The sequence below is a fragment of the Narcine bancroftii genome, chromosome 6 (assembly GCF_036971445.1).
Source record: "Narcine bancroftii isolate sNarBan1 chromosome 6, sNarBan1.hap1, whole genome shotgun sequence".
NCBI classification, from domain to species: domain Eukaryota; kingdom Metazoa; phylum Chordata; class Chondrichthyes; order Torpediniformes; family Narcinidae; genus Narcine; species Narcine bancroftii.
Genome location: NC_091474.1, coordinates 180143382 through 180169059, shown reverse-complemented (window position 1 = coordinate 180169059; position 25678 = coordinate 180143382). Strand labels below are relative to the sequence as shown.

The 25678-nt window shown below is 36.4% G+C and overlaps 1 protein-coding gene across 6 annotated transcripts in view; it reads left to right on the top strand.

Moving 5' to 3' along the window:
• The window catches only part of fam184ab (family with sequence similarity 184 member Ab), a 176267-nt gene that overhangs the window by 111448 nt on the left and 39141 nt on the right, over positions 1-25678 (top strand). For all 6 annotated transcript variants that reach the window (XR_011340594.1, XM_069886853.1, XM_069886849.1 and 3 more), the window contains exon 10: positions 3543-3755. Coding sequence is in view for 5 of the 6 variants with exons in the window: in XM_069886853.1 (XP_069742954.1) it covers positions 3543-3755 (213 nt within the window). In the remaining variant the exon portion in view is untranslated. The remainder of the gene's footprint in view (positions 1-3542; positions 3756-25678) is intronic.

Sequence of the window (25678 nt, the reverse complement as noted above, 5' to 3'; positions counted from 1 at the left end):
GCACATGCATGGTGGATTTACCTATTGGAGTTCAGTTGGTGCATGTGCGAGAAAAAAGCACCCTAACAATATTGAATTTGCACCCTTAACTCTCGCACATGCACCAACCAAACTCCAATATACAAACCACATGTACACTAACCGAAGGCTTATACATGCACACAGGAAGATGATTGCACCCATCCTATAGACCCCAGGATGCTGACTAACAAGGTAAGTGCACATTTTGGCTCTTATGTGCCCTGTTATAGTTTGTCAAATGCAGCATAAACCACATAAATTTTATATTTTTCTTTATATTTTTCAACAAATTTTTGGTCCTATGTGCAGATGAACGCAAGTCACGTAGGTCGCAAGTCGAGAGTACCTGTACAGGTATGGAAAGAAAACTGGCAGCTGGGTTTAATCTGGAAATATATGAGGTGTTGCGCTTGAGAGGTCAAATTTAAGGCAGGAGTCCAAACAGCATTTATAGGCAGGGAGATCTTGAGGTCTAAGCCCAAAGGTTCTAGAAAGCAGCTACATAAGTCGATAGGGTGGTGGAGAAAGCAGACACTTTGGTTGGCTAATTTTTGAGTATTATGTTCAATTTTAATCACATTACTGGAAGTTTGAGGCTTTGGATACTGTCTGAATTAAAGGATACAAACTATGGGTAGAGGTTGGATAAACTTGATTGTTTACTCTAGAGCACACATGTCAAACATGCCCGCGATATAATTATATTTGGCCCGCAAGATCATATAAAAAATGTATTAGAGGTGGCCCGCTGGCCGCTGCGCCAGTATAGCGCATGCACAGTAACCGCTGTGTCCCAGGGTGAGAGAGAGAGAGAGAGAGAGAGAAAAATCCTGGTCCTTGAAAAGTAGTGGTGGGTGGTTTTATAAACACGCTGTCGTGTCCCCCCGCCCAACCCCCACCGCAGCACGGCCTGGCCGGTGTCAGGGGAAGCCAAGGCTGCTTCCCAGCGCCCAGAACCCCAGTGGCACAGCATTTCTTGGAGCTGCAGATGGAGTCGGGACGCCGGAGGGAAGATTGGGGCTCCCCGCTGGGCGATGGGGGCGCCGGCCACCCTGCGCCTTCCCACCGGACCAGCGGCGGATGCCCGGAGTACACGTGGAGAGCGAGGCTGGTCGGGCAGGTAGGGTGGAACCCCCCGCCAATCTCGGGAGTGGCGTGGGCTGGATTGGGATTAGCCGCGCTCACCTGCTCCTCCACCGCTGACCGGGATCCCAGCGCGGTCCTGAGCGCGGAGACTGCCCTGGAAAGGTCCTGGGACTCCGGCACAGAAAGAAGAGCAGGGTCCATAGAACATTACAGATCAGAAACAGGCCCTTTGGCCCTTTGACTCTACCTCGTGAAAACCCAACACTGGAGAAACTCAGCGGGTTAAACCGTATCCTTTATCCAGCAGAGAGATACCTGACAATGTTTGGCCCTTGATCCCCCTCATCAATGTATGAGAGAAAGTCTGTGGTTCTCGTAAAAACACCAGAAGGGAGAAACTCAGCAGGTCAAAGGGGGTCTGGGAGAAACTCAGCAGGTCAAAGGGGGATCCGGGAAAAACTCAGCAGGTCAAAGGGGGGTCCGAGAGAAACTCAGCAGGTCAAGGGGGAGGGGTCTGGGAGAAACTCAAAGTCAAGGGGAGGGGGTCCAGGAGAAACTCAGTAGGTCAAGGGGGTTCCAGGAGAAACTCAGCAGGTCACGGGAGGTCCGGGAGAAACTCAGCAGGTCAAGAGGGGTCCGGGAGAAACTCAGCAGGTCAAGGGGGGTCCGGGAGAAACTCAGCAGGTCAAGGGGGGGTCCGGCAGAAACTCAGCAGGTCAAGGGGGGTCCGGGAGAAACTCAGCAGGTCAAGGGGGGTCCAGCAGAAACTCAGGGGGGGCCCTGACCTCGCCAGGACCGTTGCCCATTCCCCCTCCCTGCCGCAGGCCGACCTGCGACTCACGGTGACGGGGCCGCTGATCCGCCGAGATGCTGCCCTGCAGCGAGAGCCGATGCCCCCGCACTGTCGTTGTCCAACCCGATCGCCCGCAAACCCCGCCCTCCTGCACACATGCCTGAGTAAGGATTATGAACTTTAATCTCAGGATAAAACAATCTTCCAATAGTTTCATGTCACAGTGATAAATATATTCCTGGTTAAAAATGGTCCTGCACCTGGATACAAGCTCATTAGGCATAAAACTTGAAAAGTGTGTAAATCAAAGGATATCTGTACCAATGGAAAAAGGGCCTGGCAAATAATCCTGCTAGAGTTCATGCCCACAATCAGTCACCCATTTGATTGTTTCAGGAATCATGTTATTCTCCCACATTCTCAATAGCCCTCAGATTTTACTATTCGACAGCACACTAGCAACATTTGACAAATCCTCTATAGAGAAATATTATTTATTGAATATTTTATTTCTCATTTGTTAATGCTTCTGGAAAGAGTTTATCCAAAACTATTATTAAACATTTATTTTAATAAGAAAAAGTTTAACATTACATATGTTGAAAGAAGAGAAAACATGCAGATGTTGTTGAAAATTTTCAATAAATATTTAGTTCAGCCCTCGACTTAGTCCAAGTTTTTAATTTTGGCCCTCCGTGAATTTGAGTTTGACACCCCTGCTCTAGAGCATCAGAGGCTAAGGGTAGACCTAATAAAAGTTTATAAAATTATGAGAGGTATAGATAGGACAGACAGAATTAAAATGTAAAATACTAGCAGGCATGTGTTTTGGGTTTGGGGGGAGGGTGGGATGGGATTTAAAGGAGATGTGTGTAGGTGTATACAAATTTCTCTCAAATAGTGGCAAACATCTGAATTTCTCTTCCTCCAAGGGAATTGGAGGCCAGATTGTTGGATGTATGCAAGATGGAAATTGATAAGTATTAGGAAATTTATGGAGAACTGACTCAAAAGAGGGAGTTCACAGAAGATTGCATGACTTTGATTGAAGGGCATCCATTCAAAACAGAGATGCAGAGGAATTTCTTTAGCCAGGAGTGATTGAACCTCAGGGAATTTGCAACTATGGGTGACTGTGGAGGCCAAGTCATTTGGAGCATTTAAGGCAAAGATTGATAGGTATCTGAAGGGTCAGGGTATTAAAGGTTATGGGAACAAGACAAGTGAGTGGGGCTGAGTGGATCAACTCATGATGGAATGGCAGAGCAGACTCGATGAGCTGAATGGCCTACTTCTGCTCCAATATCCTATGATCTTATGAATTGAAACCAGTATACATTATCCTATATTAAACTGAACTTGAGTGGTCTGGTAGCCTATTGTGGTTCCATTTTCTTGTCATCTTGTGCTTGGATATATGACTGCCTGTGTAGAATAATGAAGACCATTGTTTTGATGTCCATCAGTTATTTTTTCATTGCATTTAATCAAAATTAATCAGTTGTTTGAAACTGCATAAAATTGTATGGTTGATTTTTGAAATTTACAAATCAAGATGCACATAATTTAGTTACCACATTTAATAAATGTATATTGCTATCTTTAATTCCTATTTCAGTCCATTAATTCTTCTTTGATCTAGATCTCCTTACTGAAGCAAAATCTGGAAATGCAGCTATCCCAGTCCCAAGATTCCTTGCAGAAACTTCAATGCCAGTTCAATCATGAGAGACAACGGCTCATGAAGCAAATGCAAGAAATGGAAGAAGAGCACAAGCATCAACAGGCATCTTTAGAGGATGTTCATCAGAATACTTTGAGAAGTCTGAATGAATCCAAGGCCCAAGAATATAAGGCATGTTATACTCTTGTTCTTTTAGACATTGAATTACATTTAAATTTTTTGCTCCATAGACTTGTTGTAGTAATTGTGAAGTAATTTCCTATTGAATTACTTGGTTCTTGATCCTCCAACATATTCCGTGTGGAATTTAAACTGGAGGTGGAAGAGGGTGTGCTTAAGGAGGAGATTTTTGAAGAAGAGCGGTCTTAAAATTAATTGGGTCTGGTTGTGTGAGTATGGTAGGGAGAAGATTATTCCATGCTCTATTTGTACAGGAAGAGAATGAATTGCTGTACACATCTGTCTTGGAAGATGGCACTACAAATTGGGTTGCATGCCCTCATCTGCTCCTAGCATTGTAGAATTGATAGTCTATATTGAGCTGACAGTTAACAGATCAGGCAGTGTGCTTCACATCTGTCTTGTAGAGAGCTCCACTTAAATGAATCCAAGAGCTTTGTAACACTCACTTCTCTTCCATATGTATTTGTGACAAATTGGGTTGCCTGTTTTGTTTGTGTATGGGTCCCATGCAGCTACTGCTTATTCCAAATGTAGTCACAGAAGTTGAACAATGATGGAAACTGCGTCTCAGAAAAATTTAGGACTCCTGTTGCATTCACCTTTGTATGATACATCTGATCGTTCCAATGCAGGTTCTGTTTGGTTTCATCAAGGGTGACACCCAGGATTTTGTATGATGTTTTGCCTGGTTTTCTCTTCCTGATGACATGCATGGTTTCACATTTGGAAGGATTGAAGTGCATGCCAAATTGTTGTACCATTCTACCATGCTATCAAGATCTTTTTGGAGAGCATCCTCGTCATCAGCTGACTTAATGGGAGGGTATGCCAAGCAGTCATCCATGAATAGTCTAGAGGTGCTTGTAACTTTTCTATGAATGTTGTTGATGTGGAGTAAAGAAATAAATGTGGGCCTAACACTGTACCTAAGGGTGTACCACGTAACACTGGACGCCATTCAGAGCTTTTTCAATTCATGCACACATGTTGGAGACGTTTCTTCAAGAAATTGGAAATCCATTTTTTAGTGTTGGAGCGAATACCGTCATTGAGTTTCTTAAGTATCTTTGGTGGGGAATGACATTGAATACTTTGGAGAAGTCGAACACTGCTAAATCAGTTGTGACATAGTTATTGAAGTTTTTGGCCAGGTCATTTGTTGTTAGGGTAAGCTGGGACTCGCATGATCTATGCTTCCTAAATGCATGCTGATTATCAGCAAGAATATTGTGACTGCTAAGATGCCTCATCAGGTTGTTGTCTATTATATGCGTTAGGAGTTTGCAGCAGGTGCTTGTTAATGAAATAGGATGATAATTTGACAGGTTGGTAGTTGTGCCCTTCTTGACTAGAGGAGTGATGCTTGCCTTTCTCCAATCTAGGGGAACGTCACTTGAGTTGAACAACTGCTGGAAGATAAACTGCAGAACAGGAGCTAGTTCTTTAGCTGCAATCTGAGGGCTTGCTTCTGAATCTGGTCTGGCTCAATAGCTTTTGCCGTATTGATATTAAGCAGTAACTTATTGACACCTTAATCCTCAATTGTGACAGGAGGCATGTCTGTATATGGGCTGGATGGTAGATTATTTAAAGAAGAAAGATCCATATCTTCCTGGGAAAAGACATTTTGGAATTGATTTGCAAGAGCTTCTGCTTTCTCCTGGTCCTCAGCAGTTATTTACTTTAAGTGTATGGACACCAGTGTTTGTCTGTCTGGATTTCACATATTTCCAAAAATACTTTCTCTTTCTTAATGCAGAGATGTTTTAGTTTCACAGAAAATCAAGGAGGACTCATGTGACCTTTAATACATTTATGAGGGACATGATTTGTGACAATATCATTTAGTGAGTCTCTTAGTCATACACAGTTGTCTTCAACAGACTTTTTATCTGGTGGAAATTGAAGAAATCTTTCCCAAGTTATTTTGCTAAAACTTTGAATACCTTGCCATTCACCCTTCTCCAAAGGGGGATTTAATGAGGTGGTTTAGAAGGGATTTTAGTCTTTATGTACAGTTTTGCTTGGATGATAAAGTGATCATTAATTCCAGCACTAAATGAGACCTCTGAAATTAAGTCTGGTTTTGTAGTTAGTAATAGGTCTAAGGTGTTTGCAGTGCCATTTGTATCATTACATTTGGTAGGGAAAGTGACTTTCTGTGACAGGTGATTATTCAGAATCAGATCAGCTAGGGCTTCTTTTTTTGAAAACTTTATTTAAAAGAATTTAAACAACTTACAATCAAACATAACAGAAAAAAAACAATTTTTGTGTTTATATGAAAAAACAAAATCCCCACCCACCCTCCCACCCCTCAGACAGCCCCCTTAAGGGGAGCCAAATATAAAGATAATACAGTGATTATAAAGAATATTTCAAAGTATTTCTAAATTCATATACTCAAAATAAGAAGACCACATTTTAACAAAAAATGAATAATTATCGTGCAGATTACATGTAATTTTTTCCATGATAATACAATTTCTCAACTCATTGTGCCAGCGTGTTATATTAACCTCCAACTTATCCTTCCAAGTACTAGCTACACATTTTTGTGCTACAGATAACACTAAATGTACAAATGCAATTTGAAATTTATCCAACCCTAATCCTTTCAAAGAAACCATATATTCCAACAAAATGATTGATGGGTCTAACGGTAATTTAATCTTAAATAATTTTTCCAAAACCAATCTAATTCTTTCCCAAAATGGTTGTACTTTAAAACAAGACCAAACAGCATGTAAAAAAGTTCAAGTACATAGTCCACAGCTAAAACAGGAATCCAAATGACTAAATCCATATTTTTTCAATTTCTCTGGAGTCAAATATAGCTGATGTGAAAAATTATAATTGACCATACCATAATGTGCCATAATGTACCATACCATGTGTTACTTTAGTTACACTATCAGAACACATAACCTCCCAATTATCTTCCGGAAAAATATAAGTTAAATCACTTTCCCATTTAAGCCGAGATTTCTCCCATTTCGGTTTATCCATACTATCCTGTAACAATTGATACATATCTGAAATATAACCTTTCTTAGGTACAGAAAAGATCAAAGATCGTTTACATGGGTAAATTTATCTCTTTACCATAATTATCTTTTATCAATGCTCTGAACTGATAATACACAAACAGAGAATTTATAGATATATCATATTTCTCCCTCAATTGAATTAAAGAAAGAAATTGACCTTCTTCAAAACAGTCCTGAACTATCTTTATGTCCTGAGAATTCCATCTCTTTAAATGATTATTAAACATTGAAAAAGGAATAAGCTGGTTATGATATAACGGGGTTTGAATTGGTAATTTACCCTTTGATCCTAAAACCCTGTTTCTTTCAGCCCATAACCTTAACAAATGTTTTAATACCGGCATATCACATTCCCACAATAAATCCACATTCCATTTAAATATAAACTGATGTGTCTCAACTTCAGATATACAAGCTATTTCCACCTTTGCCCAACTTGGAGGTTGGTCCACATCCATCAATCTGCTAACAAATTTCAACTGGGTTTCATCATAATAATTTTGAAAGTGAGGTAACTGCAATCCACCTAAAGCATGTAAGTTTATGTAAAGTTACTCGGGCTAATTTTCCTTTCCATAAAAACTCCCGCACTGCCCTATTCAGGTCCTGAAAAAAACCCTTTGAAAGTGAACATGGTATATACTGAAACAAATATTGAATTTGAGGAAAAATATTCATTTTAACACAATTTACTCATCCAATTAATGTTAACGGCAAATCTTTCCATTTAATCAAATCCATTTTAATCCTTTTTAATAAAGGGACATAATTCAATTTATATAGAGACTGGTAGTCTGTGTTTACTGCCACTCCCAGATACTTAATTCTATCTGACCACTTCAATTTTATAATATTTTATATTCTGAATAATCTCCATCCCCAACGGACAATATTTCAGTCTTATCCCAATTTACTTTATGTCCAGATAGCTCTCCAAATTTTAACAATCTTGTAAATATTTCAAACACTGTTCTGGTTCTGACAAATATACCAGCATATTGTCTGCAAATAGATTAATCTTGTATTCATCCTCCCCAATTGTCATTCCTTCAATTTTATCATTCTGTCTTAATGTCTGATTGTCTTATTGGATGGTTGGGTTGCTGTCTAAATGCATTGACTAATGTTATCAATCTAAGAATATTATCAGACGCATTTCTATTTTTAATAAAACCTGTTTGATCTATTTGTATCAACTGAGGTAAATATTTGGCAAGTCTATTCGCTAACATCTTCGCTATAATTTTATAATCTACATTTAATAAAGAAATAAGTCTATACAAAGATACTTTCAACGGATCCCTATCTTTCTTAGGAATCACAGTAATTATAGCACTCAAACAAGATTCTAATAACAACTGCTCCTCAATATGTGGCAGAAAGCTTAATGTCAGAGAAACACATTGCTGAATTGGAAAAGGAATTTCAGAAAGATGTTACAGAAGATTTAAAAAAAAGCTGCTTTAATGAAGTTGAAATTATATTATAATACTTTACAAACTTATCAGTATGATCATCTACTTTATCGATCTAAGCAATGTTATTACGAATTGGGTGAGCGAGCTCATAAGGTATTAGCATTGTAATTAAAAATGGAACAGACATCACAAATTATTAATGCTGTGAAAAAGAATTCAATAGTTACCTATAAACCTCAGTTTTATACATTTTATCAAAATTTATATACTTCTGAGGGAAAGCAGGACACTGGTTCTATCGAATCCTATTTATCTAAATTAAATTTACCTGTTTTAGGGGAGGATGAGGTTAAAGAATTGGAAGCTCCATTTACAGATTTTGAGATTAAAGTGGCTATACAAGAGATGCCAAATGGAAAGTCACCAGGAGATTATGGATTTTCTGTTAAATTTTATAAAGTATTTTATGAAGATTTATCCTCTATATTTGGAGATGTGTTGCAGCAAGTAACAGAGGAGCACTTGTTACCAGAATCTTGTTTAAGTGCTATAATTACTGTGATTCCTAAGAAAGATAGGGACCCATTGAGATCAGCTCGGGGTTCTTGAAGAGCACCTTTTGAATCCATACCTGGGACATTAAAATCATCCCCCAAGGTGATAAATGGTGAGTGCAATGAGGCATTTATTTTGGAGATGCTTGAGTCAAGGTCCAGGAGAGGCCCAGACTTTGCATTATGTGAGCAATAAAAGCTCCTGATCTGCACTACCTGTCCATGAAGTATAACTTGGCACCAAATTTGCTTTGAGTCACTGTGGAAGTCAGTACTGCCTACATGACTCAAAAAAGGGCAGAACTGGGTACACAATACTCATGATGTGAATCTTTCAGAAAAGGTAAGGAAGGAAGAAAAGGAGATGGGTAGCAGCACTGATGTTAGTGTTGAAGATGAAGGATGCCCTGAACTGAATGCAGGAAGGATTGCAGATATTTTATGAAGTACCAAACAGCAAAAGGAACTAGAGGGAAAAAAAAATATTTTGAGAAATTACAGATCTTTACAAGATCTTTTGAGTGGTAATGTTGGATATATCAATTATACATATTAGGATAATGTTAAAAAGAAAAATAAAGGATTTCTGATATGTTATTGAATATTGATATGCTTGTTGGCCGTATCAATGTTTTCTGAATTATTTCACATAGGGAAACTTTGTGACTTGGAAGTATACCAGATGATTGATAAGAAGATTGAGCTCTTCCCATTTAACCAGGAAAATGGGCCAAAAGCAACGTGGCAATTTGCCACATCAAATTTTAATGTACTTGAGCTTGATGTTAATTAGATGTAGAGCAGCACGTTAAATTATATTTTTTGGTTACATCTAGAATATGCAAGGAATTTAGCCTTTCTAGATTGTAACTAACAAACATTTTTATTGATGAAGCACAAGTGCTTGTTGTCCTTTGAATTAAATCTACTGCCTGCCAAGTAAGGGTAGCAAGTGGAGGAAATGATGGAATGTTGGATATTAAGTAAGTCGGAAAGGAAGGACAGGAAGACATAGGTTCATGAACATTAAGTCTAATGGACAAAATGTTTTCTCTTCAATGGTTATAGTATTGGGGATAAGGCTGATGGAATTAAAGGCTGGATCAGTGCATGGAATTATGATGTTATGGAGATTTGGCTGCAAAAGGTATAACTCTGGCAGCTCAACATTTCGGGGTTTTGACGTTTTAGAACGAGGAGAGAGGGAAGTAAAAAAATATGGAAGGATTGGATTTCTAAACAGGGAGAGCATCACAGCTGTACAGAGAACAAAATGGAGGGCTTATCAACCAAGGCATTATGTTAAGAAATAAGAAAGATGTAATCACTGATTAAGTTATAAGATAGAGCTCCCAATAGCCACCAAGAGAAAGAGGAATAAATGTGCACAGATTATGAAAATACATCAAGGCAATGGAGTTGTAGTGGGAGAATTTAATTTTCCCAATATTAATTGGGACTTCCTGTGTGCCAGAAGCATAGATGGGGTGGAATCTATTAGCTGCATCTAGGATTGTTTCTTGAAATGGCATGTAAAATTCCAAGCAGGGAAGGAGTCATACTAGACCAAATGATCAGTTTCAGTGGAGAGCATTTGGGGAATAGTGATCAACATAGTAATGAATAAGGATAAGCCTGGAATTTGTGGGAAAGCAATAAATTGAAAGAAGACAAATGATAACATTATTAGACTGGAGCAGGAGGAAGGGATTAACTAAGCAGCAATTAACAGACAAGTCCACATCTGATTTTTTTTTAAGGACGATAGAACATTATAGCATAGAAACAGGCCTCTTTGATCCTTCTAGTCTGTGCCAAAGCACTTTTGTTTGCCTATCCCAATTGAGCTGCTCTTCCTACCTCTCCCATCCATGCATCTGCCGAAATTCTTCTTAAATGTTAAAATTGAGCAAGCATTAACCACCTCAGCTGGAAGCTCGTTCCACTCTCCCACCATTGTCTGCGTGAAGAAGTTCTCCCTTATGTTCCCCCTAAACTTTTCCCCTTTCATTCTTAATCCATGTCCTCTGATTTGTATGTCACCTATCCTCAGTGGATAAGCCTATCTATATTTACTCCATCTATCCCCCTCACAATTTAAAATAACTCTATCAAATCTCCCCTCATTCTTCTAAGCTCCAGGGAATAAAGTCCTAACCTCTTTAACCTTTCCCTGTAACTCAGTTCCTGAATTCCGGGCAACATCCTAGTAAATCTCCTCTGCAATCTTTGTTTCTTATTGATATCTTTCCTGCAGTTAGCTGACAAAAACTGCACACAATACTACAAATTTGGCCTCATCGATGTCATATACAACTTTAACATAACATTCCAACTCCTATACTCAATAATTTGATTTATGAAGGCATAAATGCCAAAAGCTCTTTTTACAACACTATTCACCTGTGGCGCCACTTTCAGGGAATTATGTTTCTGTATTCCCGTTTCCCTCTGTTCTACCACACTCCTCAGTGCCGTACCATTTACAATGTATTTCCTTTCTTGGTTTGTCTTTTCAAATTGCCACACCTCATACTTGTCTGTATTAAATTCCATCTGCCATTTTTCATCCCATTTTTCCAGCTGGTCCAGATCCTTCTGCAAGCTTTGAAAACCTTCTTCGCTGTCCACAGCACCTCCAATCTTAGTGTCATCTGCAAACTTACTGATCCAATTTACCACATTATCATCCAGATCATTGATATAGATAATGAACAACAATAGTCCCAACACTGATCACTGAGGCACACTGCTAGTCATAGGCCTCCAGTCTGAGAAGCACTTATCTACCAATACTCTCTACCTTCTCCCATCCAGCCATTGTTGAATCCAGTTCACTACTTCACCATGAATATCTAGTGTCTGAACCTTCCTGACTAACTTTTCCCATCTGAGACTTTGTCAAAGGCCTTACTAAAGTCCATGCAAACAACATCCACAGCCTTTTCTTCATCAATGCTCTTGGTAACCTCTCTATAAAATTGGTTAAAAATGACGTACCATGCACAAAGCCATGCTCACTATCCCTAACCAGTCCATGGTTATCCAATTAATTGTATATCCGATCTCTTAGAACACCTTCCAATAATTTACCAACTACCAATGTAAGGCTCACTGGCCTATAATTTCCAGGGTTACTTTTAGAGCCTTTTTTAAACAACAGAACAATATGAGCTACCCTCCAATCCTCCAGCACCTCACCCATGGCTAAGGGCATTTTAAATTTTTATGCCAGACCCCTACAATTTCTACACTAGCCTCCCTCAAGATCTGAGGGAATATCATGTCAGACCCTGGGGATTTATTCATTCTTAATTGCTTTAGACAGCAAACATTTATTCCTCTGTAATCTGTTTAGATTCCATGCCCTCACTGCTTGTTTTTCTTACTTCCCCTGTGCTCGTTTCCTGAATATTTTTAAAATATATTATTTAACATTTTTTCCATACATGTAATTATTATACAATAAAAAGTGTTTAAATTGAAGAAATTTTCATTCATTACATGATAGCTATATCCCCTCCCCTTCCCTCCCTCTCCCAGCCCCTTACCCCACCTCTCTCTCATAAAGAATAATATATATATAAAGAAATATATATCACAAAAAAAAAGGATTGCCCAAAGTATCGCCCCTCCAACACAGTGGAACTCAGCAGACTTTATATGTGCCTTTTCATTTTAATGAAGGTTAAAACAGGTCTTAAGAGTCTGGAAGAAGATTTCTACATATTTATACCAAAAATTTATGTTATCAGGCTCCAAATTTGTAAAAATATACGAGATTTATTTCTCAAATTATATTTAATTTTCTCCAAAGCAATACAGCTTTGAATTTCTGCATTCCATCTTCCCATACCTAAATATAAGTCTGATTTCCAAGTCACCACAATACATTTCCTTGCTACTGCCAATAAAACTTTAACAAATTTCATTTGATATATTGACAATTTTAATTTAGGTCTTGTTCCTTCTATATTTCCTACTAGAAATAAATCTGGGTTTAATGGAAATACACCTGTAACTTGCTCTAAGAAGTTTTGTAGATCCACCCAAAAAGGTTTTACTTTTGAACATGACCAAGTTGAATGCAAGAAAGTGCCTATCTCTTCACCACACCTAAAATATTGATCTGATGTATCTGATTTCATTCTGTAAAGTTTGTGTGGTGTTAAATATAGCTGAAAAAAAAATTAAACTGAACTTATCTATATCTTAAACAAATAGTATTTATCATACTATCTTGACAGAGATCTGGCCATCTTTGCTCATCAATTGTGATTTTCAGGGGAAGGGGCATGGCATGATGTCATAGGGAGAAGACATGGAAAATGCCTCTCCTGGCAGATTTAATTAATACCTTTTTTTAAGTATTAAATAACTTTAAACATTTTCTAGAGGTCTCAAAAGATGGCTCCAAAAAATATTCCAGAACACAAACTGCAAAAAAGTCGGCTGTAACTGAAGTTACTTTGATGGAAGAAACTGGGCCTACCTTGAAGAATCAGCATCCGATTCTGGTTCCTCTCAGGCCTGACTGTCGAAGGCTCCACGGGAAAGGATTCGGGTTCCAGCGCCACCTTCTCGGGGAGCTGGGGAAGATGGCACTGGAGCATGGAAGAAAACTAGGAAGTGATTGTAGAAACCACGTGCATGCACATGTGCTCTATGGAAGTGATTGAGTCAGAGTCTGTGGACTCGACTCCATATGTGATTGCAGGCCAAACAAGGGCGAAGCAAAAAGCCCACCTGCAGTTTCAGTCCTTGGCAACTTCAAAGGAGAAGGAAGAAGAAGAAGAACCAGAAGCAGAGGAAAGCCTTCTGCCATAATCATAGGGAGAGGAATCAGAAGAAGGAGGAGATCAATATATTCAAGGTAAAAATGGGTGCATATTATGTTACCCCAAAACCTCTTGACCCACAGATTTTTGATAAGATTTTTGAAAAAAATAGACTCAATTAGTCAAAAAATGGATGCACATTTTGATAAAGTGAAAGCTGATTTTAGAGACAAAATGACTGTAATGAAGATAGATAAGGCAAAATTAAATAAAACTTAATAAAAATAAAATTAAAAAAAATTAGAAGAAGATTTCCAGGAATGTCACATAGAGGTAGAAGAATGTAAAGATACAGTTAATAAGATAGAAGATTATTTTATGGCGTGGGAAATTTAGAAAAAAAAATTATTGCAAAAAGTTGATATGTTGGAAAATCAGAATGGAAGAAACAATGTGAAAACCGTGATTTTTTTCAAAATTGGCTGCCTGAAATTTTGGGAGCAGAGAATTTTCTAACTGGTTTGGAAATTGATAGAGCACTTAGTGATCTAAGAAAAAAAAACAGTATCCGGGACAACCATCAAGATAGGGAAATGATTTTAAAAATGGCAGCTCAAAAAAGCCAGGAAACAACAAAGCCCTTGAATGATCCAAAATAATAGAGTATTTTTTAATGCAGATTTGAGTAATGAAATTATCAAAAAGAAGAAAAGAATTTAATCCAGCAAAATCAGTTTTATGGAAGAAGGGATATAAATTTGCTTTTCGATACCCTGCAGTTCTTAAAGTGTTTTATGGACCTATCAAGCTCAATTTTTTTGCTAATGAGTCTGAAGCTTTTAAATTTGCCAATTCCTTACCTCATATTAAGCAGAATGAAAGCAATCTTGAGCATCTCAACAAATTGAAGGGGATCAAGAAAAATCGAAAAGAAGGATTTCACCTGGAAGACAGCGACTGAAGCTCAAGTTGAAATTGATGATGATCAAGTTAATAGAGACCTTAAAGAATTTCATCATAATTGACTGATTGAAATTAAATTTTGATATTCTGTCTGGGGAGGTGGATTCTCTTTTTCCCGCTTTCCTCTTCCAAGGCCTCGTGTTACCAGTGGCGAGGGCTACTTCTCATTATGAAGTGAGTTAGCACTGACCTAATGGGCACTTTTAAGGTTTTTTATTTTAATTTTTTTAATGTATTTTTAGTTTTGGTGTTTCTTACTTTCTATCTTTGGAGATGGTATGTTTTGAAAGTTGTCTGTGGAGCTGGGACGACCCGAGGTGGAGAGGAGAGTTGAGTATTTTTTTTAAATTAAAATATGGTAATACAAGGTTTGAATTATATAATGCTTAATGTGAATGGGTCAATAATCCAATTAAAAGGAAGAGAGTTTTAGCTCATATTAAGAAGTTGAAAGTAGATATTGCTTTTTTACATGAAACTCATTTAACAGAGAAAGAACATCATAAGTTAAAGAGGGAATGAGTTGGTCAAGTTATACCTTTGTCTTTTAACTCTAAAGCACGAGTATTAGCTATTTTAATTAATAAAAATTTTCCATTTAACTTACAATTAACAGTCATTCATCCTTTTGGTAGATTTGTGTTGGTAAATTGTCAAATTTATTCAGTATCTTGGATTTTTATGAATGTAGGTTTTTATGAATGCTCCTAATGTAGATGATGAAAAATGTATTCAAGATGTTTTTCTTAATTTGCCACAAGTAAGTGGAAATATAATAATTGGTGGAGAATTTAATTGTTGTTTGGACCCAATTTTAGATAAATCTACAAAATCTTTAATGAAAATGGCTAAAAGAATATTGACATTTATAGAAGAGTTAAATTTGGTAAATATTTGGAGGAAATTGAATCCGAGAGAGAAAGATTATGCATTTTATTCTTATCGGTTTGATTCTTAGTCTAGAACAGATTGTTTTCTTAATTTCGGCTCATTTACAAGGAAGGATTGACTATGTACAATATAAAGCTAAAATTGAATCAGACCATTTACCATTATTGATGTCATGTTCAAATTCTGATAAAATTACAACAGTTATAGATGGAGATTTAACTCATTATTAAGAAATGTAGAATTTTGTGAGAAGTCTAATACATGGTGTTTCAGTTGATAATAAATTTGTTTTATGGGATGAATTAAAAGCTTATCTAAGAGGCCAAATAATATGCTATTTAACTAAAATTTAAAAAAATATATCTTAAGGAACTGGATAAATTAGAGCAGGAAATTGTAATTTTGGGGAAAAACTAACAAAAAAATCCATCTGGAAAAAAAGGTTAGAATTGATAAATAAAAAAAAGCATTATAATTCAGTTTAGACTTATAGGACAGAAATTAATTGATAGAACTAAACAAAAATATTATGAATTAGGAGAACAAGCACATAAGATTTTAGCTTGGCAATTGAAAACGGAACAAGGATCAAGAGTTATTAATGCTGTCAAGAAGAATTCAAAAATTATTTATAAGCTACAGGATATAAAGATTCTTTGAGAGTATTATACTGTTATATACATCTCAATCATTGAATAATGAAGAAAAAAATAATGACTTTTTACAGAAGCTTCAACTTCCATCTTTGAATTGCCAAGCTCAGAAAGATTTAGATTCTATATTTACGTTGAAAGAAGTTATTAAGGCTTTAAATTCTATGCAAATTGGGAAGTCTCCTAGTGAACATGGGTTTATGTCTGAATTTTATAAAAGATTTGAAGACTTATTGATGCCTTTATTAATGGAAGTATTAAAATAAGTAACAGTAACTTGCTCCTTACCAGAATCTTTTTCAAATACTGTAATAACAGTAATACCCAAGAAGATAAAATTTTATTAAAACCTGAGTCTTATAGACCTATATCGTTATTAAACATTGATTATAAAACTTTTGCTAAAGTTTTGGCTAATAGAATAAATTAATATTTTCTTGAGTTGGTTAATTTAGATCAATCTGATTTTATTAAGAAAAGATATTCTGCTGATGATGTAACTAAATGAATTAGCTTAATGAAATAGTTCTCAGCCTTTTGATAGATTAGAATTAAGTTATTTATTTAAGGTTTTACAAAAATTTCAATTTGAGCCAAAATTTATGAATTGGATTAAAGCTTTATTTAGAAATCCTTCAGCTAAAGTAGTTACTAATGGACAACTTTCTTCTTCTTTTTCATTAACACAATCAACTGGACAAGGTTGCCCTTTATCTCCTACACTATTGACTCAATTTAGGTGGACATATAATCCGATTAAATATTTCGTTATTAGAATTGATAAAAATTTAGATAATTTGTATAAGTTAAATTATGTACCATTGCTTAATAAAATTAAAAATGATCTAGATAGGTGGAATGACTTGCCTATTACTTTAAAAGGCAGAAAAGAAAAAAAAATTATGATATTCAGATCCAGCTCCCATTTCTGTCCAGATTTATGCACTACCTGTTTAGTATTCTTTTATTAATAAAACGTATATTACAAAAGTAATTATTTTGGTATTTTCTCTCCTGATAAGAGTTTCCACCCCACTACAAATGGGTAAACCACATTTCTAAACCTAACTTTTCCCTTAAATATGCTCTGAATTAGAAATAACAGGACAAAGTGTTCCTAGGGATTCCATATTTATTCCCTAATTGTTCACATGACATCAATTGACCTTGTTGATAACTATCTTCAATGTTTTAATACCCTTACTGACCCAAATAATTAAAAACTGGTTATCCTTTGAAAAAGGTACACATGATTTAGAATCAAGGGCATCTGAGGTGATATATTTCCTTTTATTCAAATTTCATCTTTTATCCCAATCAGTAATCAAGTGTTTCAACAATGGTAGATCCCTAATAAATATATTTGAATGCCATTTATATATAAATTCCTCCATTAATCTCTCTCCTATTTTATCTAACTCTATTTTGATCCATGCTTGTTTTTGTACTTTTTCAAAGAGAGAGGTAAGAAATATCATTTGAGCCTCTTGACAATAATTCTTTTTTAAAATTTCTCACACTATGAACCATATCAACCAAAATATGTACATATGTTTCTCATTAAATATACACAGTGACATTTTCCCCCTTTTCTCCCCCTTTCCCTCCCTCCCCCCTTCCCACCCCCCTCCAAAACCAGAAAATATTAAATATATTCAATACAATAAAATCATAAAATAACATCTTCACACAAGGGAAAAACAAACAAGAAAAATGTGTCATTTACTTTTGTACACTAATCGTTTTTGTCTTCTTATCATTTTAGGAGATTGAGGTCCGAGGCAAGCTCTTTCTGTTATGTTCCATGTATGGTTCCCAAATTTGATCAAACAATGAAACTTTATTTTTTAAATGATATGTTATTTTTTTCCAATGGAATACATTTATTCATTTCCATGTACCATTGCTGTATTCTCAGGCTCTCTTCCATTTTCCAAGTTGACATTATACAATTTTTATGTAACAAGATCAAACCAGTAACCACAAAGAAGGCATATCACACAGGGGTAAAGATGAACAATTACTTTATTAACAAAAAAATCACCTTCAAACTTCAATTCAATATTCCCCCTTTTATAACAATGCCCACTGGTTACTATGCAAATTTCTATAACAGTATAAAACTAATAACTTCACCAGCCTAAATATAACATACATATTCAAAGTCTAAGTTATATTTCCAACCAGCCCACAGTTTAACTTAGACACAAAACCAACACAAAACACACAAGACTCACAAAACTTCGATCTCAACTGAAGCAAAGATCATAAACAAAATTCAGTTTGTTTGGTAAACTGAAGCCAAAAGATCTTTGAGAGAGAAAGGGAGAGCATAAAATTCGAAGTTGTTTTGTGTTGCTTGCAAAGAGAGGAACTGGCTTGGTCAGGATCCTTCTGGCTGCCTTCAGAATGTTCATCCTTTTTGAAATCCCAACATTCTAAACTGTCCTCCAGACCATAACTCATGCTCTGGGCCTTCTTCTACTCCACAGCACCCCCGTGGTGGTTTATCGTCCAAGTCCAGAAACCTTTAGATAATTTTCTGCACATGCTCAGTCCATCTCCCGCTCTCTCAGTAGTCCACCTTCACCTTGGCTCTCTAAGGCAAACTGTCACTTTTTAACATAAAACCACACAACACATAGGCCAATACACAACACAGAACTCAGTAACATTTGCTACTGCTAAGGCTATCATAATGAATCTTTTTTGTGCTTTATCCAATTTCAGGCCTAATTCTTTACTTATTATGTTATTTAAAAGAAAGATTTCTGGATTTTTTGGTATGCTGTTTTTTTTGTGATTTTATTGTTCCCATTTCATTTTTACAATGAAAACATCAATCTGATATTGTTGGATCCAATTCTTTTAATTTTTGAGGAGTGATATATATAAAACCTGTGTAACCAATTATACTGTATCATGCGTAACTTCGTGTTTATTGTATTCTTCATTGTTCCTGAACATAACTTTTCCCATGTTTCATTCTTTATCTTTATCTTTAAGTCCTTTTTCCACTTTTGTTTGGGTTTATAGGTTATTTCATCATTTTGCAGCTTAATGTAAATATTTGTTATAAATCTTTTTATTATCATTGTATCTGTAATCACATATTCAAAGCTGCTTCCTTCTGTTAATCTCAATCTGTTTCCCAATTTATCCTTTAAATAAGATTTCAGTTTTTGGTATGCAAACATTGTACTGTGAGTTATTCCATATTTGTCCTTCAACTGTTCAAATGTTCATAAATTCTTTTCTTTTCTCTCCCATTCTCTAAAGGAAAGGTTATCTATTGTAAAAGGGATTAGTGGATTTTGCGTCAATAACATTTTTGGTATTTGGTCATTCATTTTTTTTACTTTCTACGTGTATCTTCTTCCATATATTAAGTAATTATATTGCACCAGCTTTTCATCTCATTTATAAAGTATATGTTCTGGTACCTTCTCCCCTATTTTATCTAGTTCTATCTTAGTCCAGTCTGGTTTATCTCTTGTCTGGTAAAAATCTGACAAATACCTTAATTGTGCAGCTCTGTAATAATTTCTGAAGTTTGGTAACTGCAAACCACCTTGGTTAATTTATTTAGTGCTCCCCTGGGTTTCCCCCATTTCCACAAGAATTTCCTTATTACTCTCTTTAGTTCAACAAAGAATTTCTTGTTAAGGGAATTGGTAACATTTGAAATAAGTATTGTATCCTTGGGAACACATTCATTTTAATGCATTTCACCTTCCCTATCAACGTTAGTGGTAATTCTTTCTGATGTTCTCAGTCTTCCTGTAATTTCTTTATTAATGGCTGATAATTTAGTTTGTACAAGTGGCTTAAGTTATTGTCTAACCTAATACCTAGGTATTGGATTGCTGGTGTTTGCCATTTAAATGGTGATTCTTTTTTAAGTTTTGTATAATCTGCATTACTCATTGGCATCACCACTTTTATTTACATTGACCTTATATCCTGATATTTCTCCATATTTCTTCAATTTCTTATGTAGTTCTTTTATTGATATTTTAGGTTCTGTTAAGTATACTATGATGACATCTGCAAATAAACTGATTTTATACTCCTGCTCCTTTATTTTTATCCCTTTTATTTTCTGTTCTTATCAGTTCTGCCAATGGTTCTATTGCTAAAGCAAATAGTGAGGGAGATAGTGGACATCCCTGCCTAGTTGACCTACTTCGTTTAAACTGGTTCGATACATATCCATTTAATGTCACCTTCGCCAATGGTCCATTTTATAATGCTTTAATCCAATTAATATATTTTTCTGGTAGATTGAACCTCTGTAATATTTTGAATAAATAATTCCATTCTACCCTGTCAAAGGCTTTTTCTGCATCTAAGGCAACTGCCACTTTGGTTTTTTACTTCCTTGAGATGCAAGAATCAAATTAATAAGTTTACAGACATTGTCCACTGTTTGTCTTTTCTTGACAAATCCAGTTTGATCTTGTTTTATTATTTTTGGTACACAGTCGGCAAATCTGTTTGCTAATAATTTTGCTATTTTATGATCTGAGTTAAGTAAGGATATTGGTCTATATGATGCTGGTGTTAATTGATCCTTCCCCATCTTTGGTATTACTGTAATTATTGCTGTCTTACATGAGTCTGGTAAGTTTTGTGTTTCTTCTATCTAATTCATTACTTCCAGGAGGAATTAATAACTCTTAAAATGTTTTATAAAATGCTATTGGAAATCCATCCTCTCCTGGTATTTTATTGTTTATCATCTTTCCCCTCATTTTCAGTTTGATATCATTGTTCATAAAATTCCTTAAAGTTTTCATTAATCTCTGTTGGGTTATATGTGATTTGTTTGTCCTTTTTCCTTGATGCCAATATAGTTCTTTTAGCTTGTTCTGTTTTAAGTTGCAAGGCCAATATTTTATGTTTTTTTTTCCTCCCAATTCGTAATACTTTTGCTTTGTTTTCATTATGTACTTCTCCACCTTGTATGTTTGTAATGTTTCATATTTTATTTTTTTGTCTGCCAATTCTCTTTTTATTTATATCATCCCTTTTCACTCGTTCCTTTTCTGTACTTGCTATCTCCCTTTCCAGCTGCTCTATTTCCCAATTCTGTTCCTTTTTCATCTTAGATACATAGCTTATTATGTGTCCGCTAATGAAAGCTTTCATTGCATCCATAGTATAAATTAATCTTTAACTGATTCTGTGTTTATTTCAAAATATGTTTTAATTTGGCATTCAATAAACTCTCTAAGTTCCTGCTTTTTAAGTAGCATGGGGTTTAACCTCCATCTATATGTTCTTGGTGGGATATCCTCCAGTTCTATTGCTAATAGCAGGGGCGAATGATCTAAAAGTAGTCTAGCTTTATACTCAGTTTTCCTGACTCTCCCTTGAATATGAGCCAACAACAAAAACATGTCATATCAATCCTTGAGTATGTTTTATGCCTACTCAAGTAATATGAATATTCCTTCTCTTTTCGGTGCTGTCTCCTCCATATATCCATAAGTTTCATTTCCTGCATTGATTTAACAATAAATTTGAGTACTTTATTCTTTTTGCTTGTCTTTTGTCCAGTTTTATCCAACATTGGATCCAAATTAAGGTTAAAATCCCCTCCTATCAATATATTTCCTGTATATCTGCAATCTTCAAAAAAATATCTTGCATAAACTTTTGATCCTCATTGTTAGGTGCATATATATTGAGCAAATTCCAAAAATATGAGTATTTCTGACACTTTATTATTACATACCTCCCTGCTGGATCTGTTATTTCCTCCTCTATCTTGATTGGTACATTTTTGTTAACTAATATGACTGCACCTCTAGCTTTTGAATTATATGATGCTGCCGCTGCGTGTCCTACCCAGTCTCTCTTCAATTTGTTATGTTCCACTTCGGTTAGATGTGTTTCCTGAACAAATGCTATAATCTATTTTTCTTTTTTTTTTCAGTAAATTTAGAAGCCTCTTCCTTTTAATTTGGTTATGTATTCCATTAATGTTTATAGTCATATAGTTCAACGCGGCCATCTTATATCTTGTTTACACCTCTTTTCCGCCTCCCCGCCACCTCCGTCCCCTTTTTTTCTCTTTTTTTGTCTTTTAAGTTTTCCTTTTTAAACTCAATGTATGACAACACATTTAAAACATAAAATACTCCCAACAATCCCCACACCCAATAACAGTTTAACCCCAAATGAACCTCCCTTCTCTGAGTTGCCCCTTATCCCTTGCCAGGAAACCACAACTCCCCTTTCCATTTGGTTTGTGATCTTGCTCACAAGCATCAACTGATTTCGCAGTGATGGTTATTCTCTGCCCCCCAGCACCCCCCAGAAAACACTTTTTTTATATACATATAACAAAGCTCTCTCTTTTTCCCACCTTCTTCCTTCCTTCCCTTCTCTTTTCCATCTTTAGATCTTTACATATACATTATTTTTACTTTATATTATTACATCTTTATGTATACTTTATTGCCGGATCTTGGTTTTTGATGTGTCTGCGGTTTCGATACTAGTGCTCTATGTGCCCTTTCTATTTCTTCATGCAATTCTGTCATTCTCAAAACCTTTGGGATACATCCTTTTATAAATTCCTTCATGTCTGAGCCGCCTTCATCCTCCTTCAGGCCCACTATTTTTATGTTGTTTCGCCTACTACAGTTTTCCAAAATATCAATTTTCTGAGATAACAACTCTTGTGTCTCTTTAATTTTTTTGTCACTTTCTTCCAATTTTTCTCTTAAATCATTTACTTCCAGTCAACTGCAGTTTTGCATTCCTCCACATTTTCTACTTTTTTCCTTATTTCTGTAATGACCAGTTCTAAACTTTGCATTTTATCTTCTGCTCTTTTTATTTTTCTTTTAATTGCATTAAATTCTAATGATAACCATTCTTTTAATGACGTAATTTGTTCTTCAAAAAAGGCTTTAATCTATATTTGTCCATCTATTGTACCTTATTTTTCCCTGTGAAGATCTTGGTCTTCTTCCTCCTCTTCTTCTGTGTCTGTACCTGTGTTTGTGTCTTCTTCTTTTCTTCTTTGTATCTGTGTCTCTTCTATTCTTTCTGATTAATTATTTCTATGTCTTTGTTGGCCTTGTCTTGCTGGGCCTCTTGCTGTTGGGCCTCCGGTTGCAGGCCATCTGTCTGCCAGGTCTCCTGCTGTTGATCATCTCATCGTCAGTCACCCTGCCGCAGTGCTCCCTCTTCAGGCTCCTCGATTCTTTCCTCGCCGTTATTTTGTTTTTCTTGATTGTACGTTTCCTCCAGCTGAGCGCCCTGATGCTGGGCATCCCTCAGCTGGTCGTGTTGTAGCTGCTTGCTCCTCGGCTGAGCCCCCCTCCCGCTGGTGTTCACTTTATGCTTTGACTGTGCACTTTTGTTTGGCCCCGAAAGCCATTTTTGAAGTCCACCGGTCGGGAGGTCGCGACTTCGCAGTGCACTCACCAACCTTGGAGAGCTACCACTGTAGCTCCCTGCTCCTGCATGCAGGTAAGGCCTTCTTCTTTCTTCTCTGGTGATTTTCCTTTTTTTGCCGTAGTTCTTACTTTCTCTTTTTTGGGTTCCATCTTCTGGTTCTTCTCTGTAACTTTATCTTCTATTTCTTGAGTTTTATACTTGTTGAGCTTTGTTTATTCCAAACTTTTTATTTTTTTCTGGAGAGGGCTGGTTCACCCCGACCGGCCTCTACATCATGTGACTCCTCCTTGACAATAATTCTTAAAGTTAGGAAGTTGTAAGCCTCCCAGTTCATATTTCCATATTAATCTTTCTATCGAAACTCTTGACACTTTACCTTTGCAAAGAAATTTCATTACATATTTATTTAATTCTTGAAAAAAATCTTTTGTGGCAGTAATTAAAGGTAAAGTTTGTAAAAGATACTGAATTCTTGGAAATGTATTCATCTTTACACAATTAACTCATCCTATTAATAGGTAAAGTCATCCATTTTTTAAAATCTTCAACTTTAAATTTTGGCAAATAATTCAATTTATATAGATTTTTTTAGATTATTGTCGATGTGAATCCATAAATAGTTAATCCCATTTTTTTGCCATTTAAATTGAGTATTTCTTTGACAATGACTATAATCTCCCACTGTAAGAAGCATAATTTCACTTTTATTCCAATTTATTTTGTACCCAGAAATCTTGCCAAATTCTTCCACAGGGAAGTCTCAGGTTCTGTCAAGTATATTGACCAACCTTAAGTCCCTTAATTTTCAAATCACTCTGAATTACTTCTGATAGTGGGTCTATAGCTAATATAAACAAAGTTGGAGATAAGGGACGTCCTAGTCATTTGAAATTAAATAGATAATTGTCCATTAGTTATTACTTTGTCTTTTGGATCTTTATTTTTTATAAGGGCCTTAATCCAATTTATAAAAATTTGACCAAATCCAAATTTGTCCAGAACATAAAATTAAAAAAAAAATCCCATTCCAATCGATCAAAAGCTTTTTTCTGTATTTAAGGCCACAACAATACTTAAATTTTTTTTTTGTGCCAAATGTATACTACTAAGTTGTCTAATCACATTATCTGCTGATGGTCTCTTTTTAACAAAGCCTGTCTGGTCCATGTTTATTAATTTTAGTCTATATGATGCTAAATTTTAGTCATCCTGAGTGTATCTTCTTCTTCTTTGGCTTGGCTTCGCGGACGAAGATTTATGGAGGGGGTAAAAAGTCCACGTCAGCTGCAGGCTCGTTTGTGGCTGACCAGTCCGATGCAGGACAGGCAGACACGATTGCAGCAGTTGCAAGGGAAAATTGGTTGGTTGGGGTTGGGTGTTGGGTTTTTCCTCCTTTGCCTTTTGTCAGTGAGGTGGGCTCTGCGGTCTTCTTCAAAGGAGGCTGCTGCCCGCCAAACTGTGAGGCGCCAAGATGCACGGTTTGAGGCGTTATCAGCCCACTGGCGGTGGTCAATGTGGCAGGCACCAAGAGATTTCTTTAGGCAGTCCTTGTACCTTTTCTTTGGTGCACCTCTGTCACGGTGGCCAGTGGAGAGCTCGCCATATAATACGATCTTGGGAAGGCGATGGTCCTCCATTCTGGAGACGTGACCCATCCAGCGCAGCTGGATCTTCAGCAGCATCCTCAACATCCATTGGAGCGCTCACACCCCTAACGTCGAGGTGCTCGGGATGGCAGAGGTCGACAGCATCGAGTCCACGCTGCTGAAGATCCAGCTGAAGATCCTGAGTGTATACTGATGGGAAAAAAAACCATTTAAGATCGCCCCCATCTCTTTTGGCTCCATACAAATCTGACTGATGTTCAAAGGGAACAATTTTGTCCCTTACTATCCTTTTGCTCTTAATATACGTGTGGAAGCCCTTAGGATTTTGCTTCACATTTTATGCTAAAGCAACCTCCTGTCTTCTTTTAGCCTTCCTGATTTTTTTTTTTTTTGCATTTTTTATACTTCTTGAGAACCTTATTTGCTCCATGTTGCTTATACCTGCTATACACCTTCCAAACCAAATCCCCAATATCCCTCGAAAACCAAGGTTCCCTCTGCCTGCTAACCTTGCCTGTAATCCTTACAGGAACATACAAACTCTGTACTCTCAAAATTTCACCTTTGAAGGTCCTCCAATT